The sequence below is a fragment of the Nothoprocta perdicaria genome, unplaced genomic scaffold (genome assembly GCF_003342845.1).
Source record: "Nothoprocta perdicaria isolate Ctin4 unplaced genomic scaffold, notPer1 scaffold_95, whole genome shotgun sequence".
Lineage (NCBI taxonomy): Eukaryota > Metazoa > Chordata > Aves > Tinamiformes > Tinamidae > Nothoprocta > Nothoprocta perdicaria.
In genome coordinates, this window is record NW_020456254.1 from 2,667,619 (window position 1) to 2,681,846 (window position 14,228).

The 14,228-nt window shown below is 40.2% G+C and overlaps 1 protein-coding gene across 1 annotated transcript in view; it reads right to left on the reverse strand.

The window, feature by feature from the left end:
* The window catches only part of DIP2C (disco interacting protein 2 homolog C), a 134,799-nt gene that overhangs the window by 40,271 nt on the left and 80,300 nt on the right, over positions 1–14,228 (reverse strand). The window contains exons 24-29 of the mRNA XM_026053001.1: positions 13,656–13,736; positions 10,003–10,126; positions 8,784–8,905; positions 5,911–6,022; positions 5,690–5,799; positions 2,885–3,015 (exon numbers count right to left, since the gene is read on the reverse strand). Of these exons, the coding sequence (XP_025908786.1) occupies positions 2,885–3,015; positions 5,690–5,799; positions 5,911–6,022; positions 8,784–8,905; positions 10,003–10,126; positions 13,656–13,736 (680 nt within the window). The remainder of the gene's footprint in view (positions 1–2,884; positions 3,016–5,689; positions 5,800–5,910; positions 6,023–8,783; positions 8,906–10,002; positions 10,127–13,655; positions 13,737–14,228) is intronic.

Consider the following 14,228-nt stretch of genomic DNA (forward strand, 5'->3'; position numbering starts at 1 on the left):
AAGCCTTCATATCCACCCGGATCAGAGGCTGCAGGAAGGAATGTACAGCAGAGAAGCTGTTTGGGCAAACATCTAATGTAGGCTTCTTCAGGCTTGGGCTGTTCTTTGATACCTATTCCAAGGACACCCTCCTGGAGCATGCAGCCAGTTTGGAGACTTGGCAATCTCTTTTTTTTTTTTTTTTTTCTAATAGCATGTATTGCTTTGCAAAGTTTATCATCTTTATTATTTTATTCCTTCTGGGACACAAAATAATAAATTAACAAAAAATACTTTGCAAAATTATGCAATCTGTCCCAGACTTACTAAAGAATGGGCTGGCTCCAGAGGCAGCTCTGAGCTCACAGATGCTGCTTTCTGGGGCATGGAGGAGGAGTGGGATGGCACAACAGCTCAGCTACAACAGGGATAACTGCTTGGCACTTTCCTTGTGCCTCTTTTAGTCCGGTTAGTAAAGGACAGTGTGGAAAAATAACGTATTGGAAGATTTCCCTGCTTGTCATTTTAACTGCATCAGGCACAGGAGGTCGTTTTTCTTTCCTTTTTTCTCTTCAAGTGAAGAATTCCAATTTAACCCTCAAAATTCAAAACTTTATCAAAACTTGGAAGATCTAGCTTTATTTCCATATGCCATTAGAAGCAGTAATTTAGTTAGTGGGAGTGATGACAGGCAATGATAACTTGTCAGTAAGTAAATCCCTCCGAGGTAGAATCCGGGCTCTAAAACAACAGAATCACAGACTGGTTGAGGTTGGAAGGGGCCTCTAGAGATCATCTAGCCCAGTCTCCTACTGCAGCAGGGACAATTCTTCCCAAAATTTTGAGAAGTATTATCGTATTCTCAACTATAAAGAGTTAAATGCAAAGTTACAAAGTTTTAAGTTGCAAGAAACAAGCATCCAGTAACCTTGCAATATATTTTATGTCATTAAAAAACATGTCAAACATCATTCACTCTAAAGCAGCAACAAAATAGAAGTTAAATTTGTAAGTAGAATTAATGAAGCTCTGTCTGATGGCAACTTGCTCTATATGACAGTCGCTATTGAAGCAGGCTGCAATTTCATTGGTTTTACTGGAACAGGAAATCCATGGCAAAGCAGAGATGGACACGGTGGCTCATGAGATTGGGGTGTGCCTGTCCTGATCTCAGTTCTTTTCACCCCACCTTTTTCCCTTTCTTTTCTTTGAAAATCACATAAATGTTTCCATTCCTTCAAAGAGCCACAGAAAAGCTCAAGTCTTGCTCGCTCGCCTTCTCCCACACATTCACTACCTTACTGCAGTGGACACAGTAAAAAGTTGCTTCCCTCGCAAAACGTTGACTATTACCAGTCCTAAGAAGGACATAAGGGCAACACTATCATTTGTTGCACATGTTCAGAGCAAATACAAGTTTCTACGAGAAGAGAGAAGAGCTGTGGACAACACAAGAGTCTTGCTTTCTGGACAAGCCAACATTTCATCCGCATTGTGCTGATCTATAATGATGCCTGGATGCCCCAGGTCCCTTGATTTCCAATACAGAAATAAGCTCCTCAGCTGAACTCTCCCCTCCTGCTTTGACAATCTCCTCCCGGGGTTAAGTTGCTGAATGCAGCATGATAGATTCAACATGGCCAACGACTCTGGCCCCACAGCCAAACTAAGGCCTACAAGTACCAAAACTAGGACACACTGCGGCTCATTTCTCTGCAAGAGGAAAGCCAGTTGACTTAAAGGTATCAACATTTTAAAAGCTTACCTTAAATAGAGACCCTCACCATTTGTGAAACGTTTTCTGAGATTTTTTTTTGTAGTCCCAATATATCTATTTTGTATCGGAGATAATACATTGAAATACTGCAGTTTTAATCACAGTCTCTAATCACAATGTAAAGTTTGAAGTAATACTAGTTCCAATAAATCAACAAATATTGGTCAAGAATGAATAGGGTCATACTGATAATTTGGGGGGGCATTTTGCACTTAATAACATATATTTTAAAGAATAAAGACATTAAAATATTTCTAAATAGTACTTGTTGAGAACATATCGTTGAAGTTAAAAAATGCTTTCATGGAGAATTAGTAAATTGGCATAAAGTTTATATAGAGTTATACTTTTTTTATTGCCTTGGATTATCTTAATTTGAGCAACTAAAAGCAGCATACCGCTAATACGGAAGAGTTTCTTTGTACTAAGCAAAATTTTGTGGCACTGCAACTCTAACATGCCTCAATAAAAATACGCTTGCTGACTATTCCCATAGCTCTTCCCGTTTGCATCAGCATTAGAAAAAAAAAAAAAAAAGAGAAAGAGAAAGAAGGGGGAAAAAAAAAATCAATGCAACCACTTTCTGTGCTGAACTGTAACATCCCTGGAGTGCAGACTGAGAGAACTGCTACGTTTCTAGCTTCCTATTAATAAAACATGGCTGATACACATTTCACTATTTTCTTCCAGTAGCTTTACTACTGCCATTCAAGCATCTTTCCGTAACAAAACCCAACGTTATGCCTCTCCAAAAAAGAAACCACATCCACTAATATGGACGTCCTCAATATTCACTCACGTTTTCAGATCAGAGAATGAAAAAGACAGGATTTTCTTAAGGAAGGGTATCATCTTCACCAGACAGAACGGGGCAGCCCCAGCAGAGAGGCCACCAGGCAGCCCCAGCTCGGTGCCAGCCCCAGCTGCTCTGCACTGCAGCAAGCCCTAAGCACCCGAGGCCGTGCCCTGTGCAAGCAAAGTACATCCTCTGTACAGCTTTGGGCAGTTTCAATCGCTTGTGTTGGTCCCAGGGGCATTCTCTGCTTTCCCCATCCCTTTAGCACTCGCATCATCCTGCTTTTTGCTTGATCCAACATGGTATTTTCAAGGGTCGAGGAGAAACCTCACCTGCAGAGGCACCAGAGGACAAAGCCGAGGCCGCAGTAGGGGTCCAAGCAGATAGCAACTTCTCGGGAGGGATAGAGCTCGCACTGCAGCTTAATAGAACGGCAAAAGGCACTAGTGGCTGCGTGAGACATCTGAAAGACAACAGCAAAGCCATTAAAATGATCGACGAGGCCCCGCAGTCGGCTCATTCCCCAACTGCGCCGGGTTTTTAAATCAGTTACTGGATAAAGAAAACAAATAAATATTGACTTTGTGCTCCGTGGAAGCATGCATGTAATTTATACCTAGGCAAACACAGCTTGCCTTCAAGAGGTCATCTAAATAAGCTTGAAAGGGGAGGCAGGAGAGAGGGAATGTTTGAAGTGCACAAGTTTTGTGAGTGGCTCACACGGGAGCTCCAAGCAGGATGCAAACCTAACGATGAGCTAAATCTGTGGAAAGGAAAAGGAACGGATGGCTGTAGAATCTGAATGTACTTTGAAGCATTCTGTTACATTAATATTTCCAATACACTTTTCTGAATACAATAAAGATATATTTTTTCCAGTGAAACCATGAAGTGTCTTTACACTGGCCAGCTCCTAATTGAGAAACAAAGCTTCTAAATCTTGATCTAAAGCTCTCAGAGACAAAAACAGCAGAAAGAAGAAACAAAACAGCTGCTGGAGAAGGAATTTTTCAGATGTTTTTCTAGCCATTTAAATTTTGTTACTGACAGCTCCTGAATGCAGCTGTGAGCAGGTTTCCCACAAACTTCCATGTTTTCCCACAAACTTCCAGGCTTAGAAGTTCTAATTATAGTGGGAACCAACTTGCACCTTTTAATATTTGTCTTCTTTGTCAATAACAAGAAAGACATTTGTGTTAGGGAGACAGCCTGGGCAAAGTTTAGCTCACCTAAGCTCTGATCTCTGCAGCTTAGTGACTGCATTGCCTGACAGGCCATCGCAGTCAGCGAAGGGGAGCAGGCACCTGGAAATTTCTCCAATCCTAAAGTAAAGCGGGGGATTAAAACTCTCAAAGTCACTTCTTTTTTTCCTCCATAACTGACTCTGGACATATTTCAAGTGCTGTACAAAGACCATCCCAAACCAGGTGTCCACACTGTGAACATCTGCAGCTGGAAGTGATTAATCTTGCTTTCACTGAAAGACCAGTTCTTCACACAGGATTAAACTGAAGTCTCCATGACAAAAACTAGTGTTATTGTGTGAAGTTTTACACCATACAGAGTCCAAGTCAGAGAAAATATTGGGAATAAACATAAGGAACATAACATTCCAAAATGGCAACAACACATTTTTCAACTTTTCAGATACCACTAAAGAATGTTTATGCATTTCTTTATCACCACTACATTATCATATACCTTAAAATTTCTGATGATCTGTTTATAATTAATTAATCACTAGCAATGTTCTAGCACATGACCCATATTTATAAAAGCCTGCTGAGTTACTGATCTAGAGACTTTGTGAGCCCAAGACCTGAACATAATTAAGAGTCTCACAAGAGATTTATCTGCATTTCACGTTAAGCAAATGTTCTTCACCTTTACCTGGCTTTGACTATCTTTGAAGCTGTCCAGATACCGACTTGGCATAGCTGGAAGTCATTCCTGCAAGTCTCAGAAGGAGGGATTCAGATTTGATTAAAAATGAATGACTGCATCTAAACCAATCATTTCGGGCTTGTTTTAGAGGCAATAAAGGCATATATGATAATTCATCCGCTCCCCAAATAGATGATTCAAATAAATTAGATGAATTACACTGTAAAAGATTCTGTTTCTCCCTGATGATTATAGAAGAGCCTAGTGACCAATCCACATTTGTAGACTTCGCTGCTATCTAAGATTAGCTGAAACGAATCTTCCAGGAGTGTCTGACACGTAACCATCAGCCAGCTCAGCGCCTTAACTGAAAGTGAACCTCAGGCATGTCATTCTGTGCTTCACATTCTCACCTGAGAACTGGGGATATCTGATGCATTCCTTATTTGCAAGGTATGTTGACAGCTTTTGAAAACAGGAGGGTATGCTAGAGACTAGTAGCTTGTGCTAAAAAGCTCAAAGTGTGACACTTCTGCAAAAAAGGCTCAAGTAATTGTAATCGGTGGACATATAGTAGATAGAAGTGTGGAAGTAACACATAAAAGAAAGTAATTTTGTCTCTGCCTACAGATTGGTAAAAACAAAACTAGAGTAATACATATGCCAGCAGCGAGAAAAAAACACCTTCAAAATATTATGGCTGAAGGATTGAAGAAAATGACAGAAGAGAGATCTACAAAGCTTTAGATGCCAGCGCTTATCATACAAATCCATAAATGATATTTTTTATTTCCTCTAGTATTGTAGCAGGTGAATATATCAGCAATGTCTATGGTCCCTGAGCCACATGCAGAGAATATGGAAATCCAACAGCCAGCAGCTGACTTGCAGTAAAGAAGAAATGAAGAACAAGTCGGCTGACCAGCCCTGCAACCAGTGACTGCAGAGGGGATGACTGAATCTGATTTCCTTCCTATTAAGGAAAAAATAGATACTTCTGTTGAAGAATGCTTGGGGCTGTATACAGGGTTATCAGCACAATGTTTTTATTCTGAAAAGAAGGTACTAAACTCACTGCACACAGTACAACTGTCAGCACAAAAGAGCTAATTTAATGTTAATTGAACTGAATAATGACTGCTAGGGAGGAAACCATTCAATTTCTATTATCAAAATCAATAGAAATCACAAATAAGGAGCAATCTGCCACTGAAGAGCGATAGCAGGAATACTAAGTTTAACAGAGTGCCTACCTTTACCCCTGCTAGCATTCCAGTTGTGGAGACACTGAAGTCAAGGTAAGCAAGCGTCTCAGGGTTGGAAGGTTTGTAGATCTGTGCAGGCCGCTTCTTTGGCAAATCATCTAGTGAAAATAAAGAGAAATGGTTATCTTAGGCCAGTCATATCACTGAAAATTTAACCAATAAAACAAAATAAAAGAACCAACAGCAGCCCCCCTTGCCTTAATACTCACCTGTATCTAGTACTGGAGGCCACGTTCTGATATCAACTGCTGCTGCTGCCTCTCGCGACCGTAACAATTTACATATTAATTGTGTAGTCATTAAGCAGGCAGAGCGACTCACCTAGGAATTTAACAAAGAAATAATAACACAATGGGATACCGATTAATTCTCCTACGAAAATGAACAAATTCATGATTTATTCTTTGCCGGAAGAGGACACAGGTTTATTGGTCTTTATGTTTTCCGACTGGGAAGCAAAAGGGATGCACAGAAAATGAAGCTCACAGAGCAAAGTCATGCGACTTTCACAAACTGTGTGGAAACTGCACTTTGAGCAGACTGCTGCAATGAAACTAATGGTACCATAATATGGAGAATGTGACTCTTCCAACACATTACATCACTTATCAACCTGGGATGCCAGTACGTTAGACCATGACCAGAACATTTTCTATGTTATGGTAATATATCTTGGTTTTTTACCAAGATACACTTTTTTTACATAACTTTTTTTAACATAACACTTTTTTTAACATAAACCAAAACCTAACTTGACACTTATATGAGCATTTTTACTGTCTTAAGTCCATTTTATATATTAGTCATATATTTCTGATTTCTCTTCTCGTGATAAAGCACTGAGAAACCTTCTTTGTATATTGGCCTAAGTAGCTGTAGCCCAGTAATTCTGCAAACAACACTAAGAGATGGAATGGCAAATTTACCGCAACTACCATCTGCACTGAATTTTAGATGTATGTGCTGAAGGCATTATCATTTGAGAATATAAAGTAGCAATTACAAAAATATGTTACTAATTTTAAAAAATTAACTCAACATAATAAATCAAATATTCAGACAAGCATAAATATATACATTTAATCACTGAATTAATAACAGTGCAGAGGAAAAAAGGAAGAGGCATCCAAAGTTTGACAATCTGTGCACAGAAATATTGCTAAGAATTTTTTTTTTCTTTGAGAAGTGAAGACATTTCATTGCACATTGAATTCCCAAGGTTTTGCAGCCTAAGGAAATCAGGAACCTTATGTGCACTACATTTTACCACTTGAGCAGAAGAGATCAGCCTCTGTAGACGGTAACTTCATGGGGGTCAGCTTTATAGGTCAACTTTATACAGTAAATGAGGAAATTAAAAGCATGTGACCAGTGACTCAAGTTCTCCTGACTTTTTATAATCCCATGATTTCCCTGTATGGATATTCCATATATTTCAGGCTACAAGTGAAGAAAGTGGAAACCAAGATTCACTGTACCATCTTCCACTCCAGTCCTGCCACTGTCATGATAAGGCAAAATATCCTTAATGTTTGTCTATCTGGATCTCAGATAGGTATCTTGGACATGGGGAAGCCACATAATGAAGGGAATTTCAGGAGCTGTTAGCCCTCACAGAAATTATTCTATCTGGAAAACCAGGAGGTTCAGAACAAAATACAGTATCTCCACGCCAGGGGAATAGAAAGTGGGGCATAAACAGCAGGGAAGGTGGAAAGCAGAAGGAGTGGGACTGAACTACAGTTAGCAACTGCTCCAGATGGGATAATAATTATTTCCTGTCATTCTGCTTATGTTTTCTGTCAAATCAAATTTTATTTAGGTCTATGCTAAATTAGTCCTCTTATTAACACAGAACAAAGCCTGATAATGTCCAGTTATATTTTATTACTACCAATTCATCATCAAAACACAATTATATGGGCCAAATTTTGCTCCTAGAAGCAATTCTTACTGTCTTGAAAAGGTGCTGAGTTGATATATGGTATGTCAGAGTAGGCTTTGACCTCATCACACCAGGATCTTTAAAGCATTTCATTGGCAGTGAAGGAACAGCTTCAGTATTTTAATTTCTACAAGGTCATCCTTCTCCAAAATTAAAGAAAATCCTTGTGTGAATCACAGCTGAGAGGCTTTTAAGTCAAATTGGCATTAATGTGGCTGGTAATTTTCCATATTTCATTTGAAGCCAGTCTATTGAAGACAATGATTACAGGGCAGCTTAGACCTGTCCAAGGATTTTTCAGACCTGAAACCAACCAAATCTTGTTTGGTTATTAGACCTCAAAGGAAAAATAAAATAAGACATTTTATATCACTTCTAGTATTTTTAAATAGTGAAATTTAAAGTTGTCAGCAAGCAAATATTTAAAAATGAGAACCTTGAAGATAACAGACCACCTTCTGATACCTCTACTGATATTTTATAGCATCCTGATGCTATGAAGAAAGCCAGAGATTATTAATTATTCCCAGCTCTTCCAACTTTAGATTATCAATATTGACTTAAAATGTCAAAATTACCTTTGCTTAAGCTTCTCCTACTTCAGAGACTCAAAAGGCCATTTAATAGAGTCTATCTCTTTGCAATCATTTTATTTCCCTTGCTAACATACTCAATATGGTTATTTATGTGCAACAAGACTAAGCATGATAAGTATTAAATGGAAAAGCCTGAGTAGCACCTCTCTGGATGACACAACAAAGCAAACAATATCTTCACAACAGAGCTCTGAAATTGCTTCAAACTGCAAAATAACTGAATGCACAAAGCTGAGCACAAACCACCACGTGCTCAAGCTAAGAGTCCTATGGTGCTTTTTCTCCATATTCAGCATAGAGCTGCCAGGTGAGGAATCCCAACTCTTTAGGCAGATAGCTCAATGAAAGGAAGCATTTCCAAAATACTTCCTTAAAGAAGTAGCATAACTGAAGTACAAAAGGACAGAGAGAGTTGGAAGGTTGTTTGTTGTCAAATAATGTTGACACTGCAACCTAGGTCTCGAGTCTTTGGACCGAATATGAATCTTTGGACCTGCTAGTCTGCTGCCTGTGCAATGTGCTCGTGCAGATCTCTGCTCACCTCCACAATCATCTTCACTGTAGGCAACGTCGTAGCGATGTTCTGGGGATGCGGAGGTCGCACTGTTATTGGCACACAGCCCGCATACAGGCAGCCATAAAACGCCGCAATCAGGTCTATTCCTGCATGAAGAACAGAACAGAAATCTTCCCTGAAAATCAATCCCGTTAATTGCATACACCTGTGCCAGCATAAATGCTACTCGGAACCAAACTCAGAAGGTTAAGTGAGAGACTAAGCCCTTTAAAAGGCTGCTTTTTCAGCCCCTTGCTGGGATGTGTGCAGCTTTACTGATTCCTTCCCGTTGCACTGTTCTCCTGAGCATGAAATATCAAAGGCAACACACACAGCTGGAATCACCTACCATCACTCAGGTGAGCTGCCCACTTGTATGATCCCAAAGCCACCTGTTAAAAATACTGATTTCTACAGATTAGTTATATTCCTAAACTTAAATTTATGTGTTAGAGTTTCAGAAAGAGTGATCCCCCAGTCAAAGGATGAGTTAGCAGCCTTTTGGTTCCTATGAGCTGTATAAGGAACACATAGACATTTCACTTAATATTTTCTTTCTCATGCCATTTTTAACCTCAGATACCTGACATTTTAAAGAAAAAAAAAATGGAGCCATGATTTCCCAGCCGTGCTTCTAACATAAAATTGTCACTTCATATAAATATTGACTGTAGGTTCCAGACTGTGCACAACATACTTCAGGTCATGTTAGGAGGCTGAAGTGACCACAGCACCAAGATTATATTAATTCTGCTGTTTCCTAGTTCCTTGAATCTCTACACAGGCTACTGTAAGACAACGATGGGGACTGCTTTGTTTTTTTTCAGTGGAAAAAGATCTGGAATACTAGCAAGTTATTGTTCCTTCCATAAAATGATCTCCATCAAATTAAAAAAATAAAAAAGAGTAAATTACTGTTTAAATTTGAGTGCTTATATGAAAGATATTTTAAAAGTACAGTCCATCTTAATCTAAATTCAAAGAAATAATACCATGCACATACACATACAAAAGAGAACTTCCTTTAAGTATGTTTCACTAAATTCAAAGCAAGGAACATGAGGCAAATAGATCACACTTTACCAATTATTACTTGTTTCCTTGGTTTACTGGTGGGCAATACCATCAGTGAGATGCCAGTCTAAAGGTTCTTAAATCCCAAACCTTGGCGAGCATCAGGATGCCAAACACAGCTGCTCTTTACCTGGGGGGTAAACCAAAGCCACGTGATCTCCGTCCTGTAAATGCCCCCTTTCCATCAACATGACAGCGATCTTCTCAGCCCGTTTATGCAGCTGGACACACGTTAGTGAGTTGGCTATCGTTCCCTGAAAGCAGAAGCAAGAGAAACGTCACAGCAATGGAGATAACACACGGTGGTGAACTCTGTTTTCCTTCCTCAGTTTACATGTAACTTCTGGACGAGGTGTAGCTGTTTATAGGGCCTCGATAGGCCAAACAACGTAACTAAGGAAACCTTCAGCCTTCTGTCAATCTGGAAGAAAAAAATGAACCTCACTGAGCATAGAAACATGCCCCACTCTTCTCCTGTACCTTCAAACCTCAACAGTGTTCTGTCTTAAGCAACGACTTGACAGTAGTATATTAATAGCAAGGCTATGTAATAGCTACTGCTTTCCCTTGCTGCAAACAGCATTCCTGCCACTGCCTGGCAAGTGCATTTACAGTCTTCTGCATCGGTCTGAAGCAGATGAGGAGAGCAATCCTGCAATTTGCACTTCATTGTCTGCATTCTGGAAGGAGGCCAAAAAGCACAGCAGAAAAGCCTTAAAAGACAAAAGACACAAGAGAAAAACAGTACATGGTGACAGCCAAAAAAAAAAAAAAAAATAGCCTGGAACAAAAGTGAGGCGCATGCATATGAATGACAGAGAAAAGAGGGGCTTTTGTTGAATTTGTGCAACTCTGGTCAGAATGGAAAAGAAAGGGAGGGTCTATAAAGGCTACAAAGCCTGACTTTGTGAAGCAGCCCAACTAGAGCTACCCCAAAATTATCACACAGTGATTTAAACTGGTTCTTGCATTCCCTAAAAATGTGTATGTGTGTATACAGACACACAGACAAATGCACAAATCTGTATCACTAAGTTCCCTACGACAGCTGACGCTGCAGAAGAGGAGGCCAGGAGCGCACGTGCTTAGGAGCCGGCTCCTGAGCTGCCCTAGCCAGGCTGGGCTGGGCCGGGCCCGGGGCAAGGCTGGTGTCTCTGCTGCCCCTCTGGGCCTGCCCTGCCCCAGAACAGCGTTTCAGCCTCCCGAGCTGCCACGGCACCTGGCACTAACCTGGCACAGGCCCTGACTTCACTTGCAAAAAAGAATTGAAGAAATGGAGAAAAAAAGGATGGTAGGAAAATATTTATATTTAAGGCTTCTATGGGGATATACAACAAACAATGCACTGAAATGATAACCTCCAAAAGCTTTCCAGCATTGTCCTTATCCAGAGAATCCTCTGTTTTAAATAAATATTCTTTTTACCCCCTCTTAACATGTACTAAGAAAAAACAAGCTTTGCTGATTTCTCTTCCCCATGAATATCTCCTTCACCACCACAGCTTTTGTCGATGAAAAGCTTTGGAGAGGAGAGAGCTGTTTGATAAGGTCTAGCACTGAAGAGGTGACACACTGGGTTATCATGCATCTCCTGGCATTCACAAACTTAATACCTCAACTTAATCCCTGTCAACACGGAGGACAACCTAATTGAAAACTAAGTGCCAGGGGCCCAGCTGTCCTCTCCAGCATCTTCAGCAACCACCCTTGTTGCACTGAGCTGCAAGCCAGTGTGAATCGTTCCTCCTGTAAGGGGTAAGGAAGGTTCCTCTAAAGCCACACGTAGGATACAGGTTCCTCCCCACAGGTGGCTTCTGTGTGGCCAGCTCTGGATGTGGTGAATGCAGATCTGGGCATCCATCCCACTGCAGACCTGTCAGCAGGAACAGGCTTGCATCCCTATTCTGTCCTTTGACGAGCATTCCCTGTTTGCTCAGTCACGGGAAGACGGGCTGTTTATTTCCCCAAATGCACAGGAATGCTAAGCTCCCTAGAGAAAGGGAATTGCTGAAGATCACATAGGTCTGTGCAAATCTGGGTTTGAGACATCTGGCATTTCTGCACCAGGGAGAAGTGCAAGGAAGAGCTGGGCTGTTACACCAGAGGAACTGGCAAGCACCAGTCAACTATTCCCTCTGTGCCTTTCTCTTTCTGAGCCCACGGATGTTGCAATCCTCCCTCAAAGCCCCTGCAAACAATGCACTGTGCTAATTTCAGAAATCTTTCACATGCTCAAAACCTTGGGTTTCAGGAGAGCAGGGATCTCAGTAGATTTCTGTCAGTCACCACTGGCAAGTAGGTTGGATGCTTTAAAATGAAGCGTATGTAAAATGTGCAGCGAAGACAAAAAGGGAAAAGTTACAGATCAGTAGTAAAATTCAAGGTAGATTACAAATTCTGCCCACCAACCTGATCCTTCCTTCCATAAAACATTAAACCTCTGAAACAAATTTCATCTGGGGAGATAAAATAAGAGTACTATAAGAGTATTAATAAAATTAATTAAGTATTAAGGAGGTGAATTAAGTATTAAGGAGGAGTATTAAAGAGGTGAAGAAACTCAATGACCAATTTATCTGTTCTCCATTTGTAAAGAACAATAAATGTTAATCCTCATTCTCTGCCTTGTGTCTTCCCCTTCCCTTGGCATCTTGTTGCCAGGATGGGAAGTCTGGCATTATTTAGAGCTCAACAGCAGCAGCCTGTGTGGAGGGAGATGGGACTGTAGGTATTGCTGTATCTGGCTCGACACTCCTTTATTCTGCACTCAGAGAAATGCACTCTTCTAATGGCAATATTGCAACACAAGCAGAATAGCTTCTCAAACTTTGCCTTGCCTTGCCACAGATAACCAAATTATTAATTTGCTATTATCTGTCAGTAAAGCATGGGAAAGTATATCCTGTCAATATATTACACAGCAATTTATCAGAGACTCATAAATGATGGAAATTCTTTAACTTTAGGGACTGCTGGCAAACAGCAGCAGTTCTAGGCAGCAAAGGGAGCTGCCTAGAAGAGCAGGGACTACTTGGAGTCCTCAAGTCCCTCATGCACCAGATGTGTTTCCCATTATTGGCAGCCATGTCCAGATTTACTGTGGTGGGATGGTTTGAAATCAAACTTTCCTGCTCCACAAAGAAGCAGTTTGGCAATTATTGCTTTAGCAGGCAACCATCCATTCCTAATAAACTCAAATTGCATACTAGGTGCCATGCAGAAATTTATTTTTGACAAGTAGGGAAATGTTGTGCCAGGCTGGCACCTCATACCTCTATGCAGAGAGATTTGCTACCAGTCCTATACAGACCTTGCTGAATTCTGGAGATATCTCTTCTCCCATTTACCTCACTTCCCCAGTTCTCACACATCTTTTCTCATTTTGCCCTGTTTCAAAGCCAACACTCATTGTTATATTTAGCTTGTGCTTTTCAAATCAGGATAGTGAAAAGTATTAAATATTGCTATTCTTATCAGAATGAAAGAATTGAAACAGATCTGCCTTGTCAATTCACCCAAAACTTGTATATGAGGGAAAAGAAACAAGAAATATATAAGGTGATATGTGTGATACAAAAACAAGCCATATTTTGACAACTGCCAATGATTACTTGCTTTTCCTCTCTGCCTCAGTGAGTATGAGATATAATAGCTGAGTATTAATGGTGAAAGAAATGGAAAGGTTGAGTCACATTCAGCCACAGTGTAAGCAGGTGCAGTTTAAATAGCAGGGTGCAATTTTCCTTTCAATAACTTGTCAAAATAGTTGCCTGAGAACCTTACCCTGCAGTTAAGTAGAGTGTAAAGCACATGGTCAGGAGTGGTCTGCGCTCTCCACTGTAAAACTTCTGAGAGGAACAGGAACTAAAATAAAGCAGAGTGATAGTCATAATGCTAAATAACTTTCTGCCTTTAGAGAACAGAACACAATTTCGTTTTGCTAGTTTAGATATGTCTTCTTATTTATATTCTACATTTTACATTAGTACCCAGAAACAGTAAATAAGAATTCTCTTGGCATCACACACAGCACTCCTGCAGTTTCACAGACTCTCTGGAAGCTGAACCACTGCTGGGACTATGATATATTATTATCTATACTTTTAAAGCACTAAAGCAGCTCCTGCTAATCACTCTGAATCTAAGCACTATTTTCATCCTTTAGCTTCTTCTCTTCTTTTTACTATAAATGAGGATTTCTCACATAAGCTTATTATAAAGCTGCAACAAGATCAGGACCATATATCCATACATGCAAAATATAGATCTTTCCTGTGACTATTCACATTTCTTTGTAAAGTGGGGTCTGAAATAAGTTAGTCGGAATTAGATGTGACCAAAAAAGTATGCAATAAT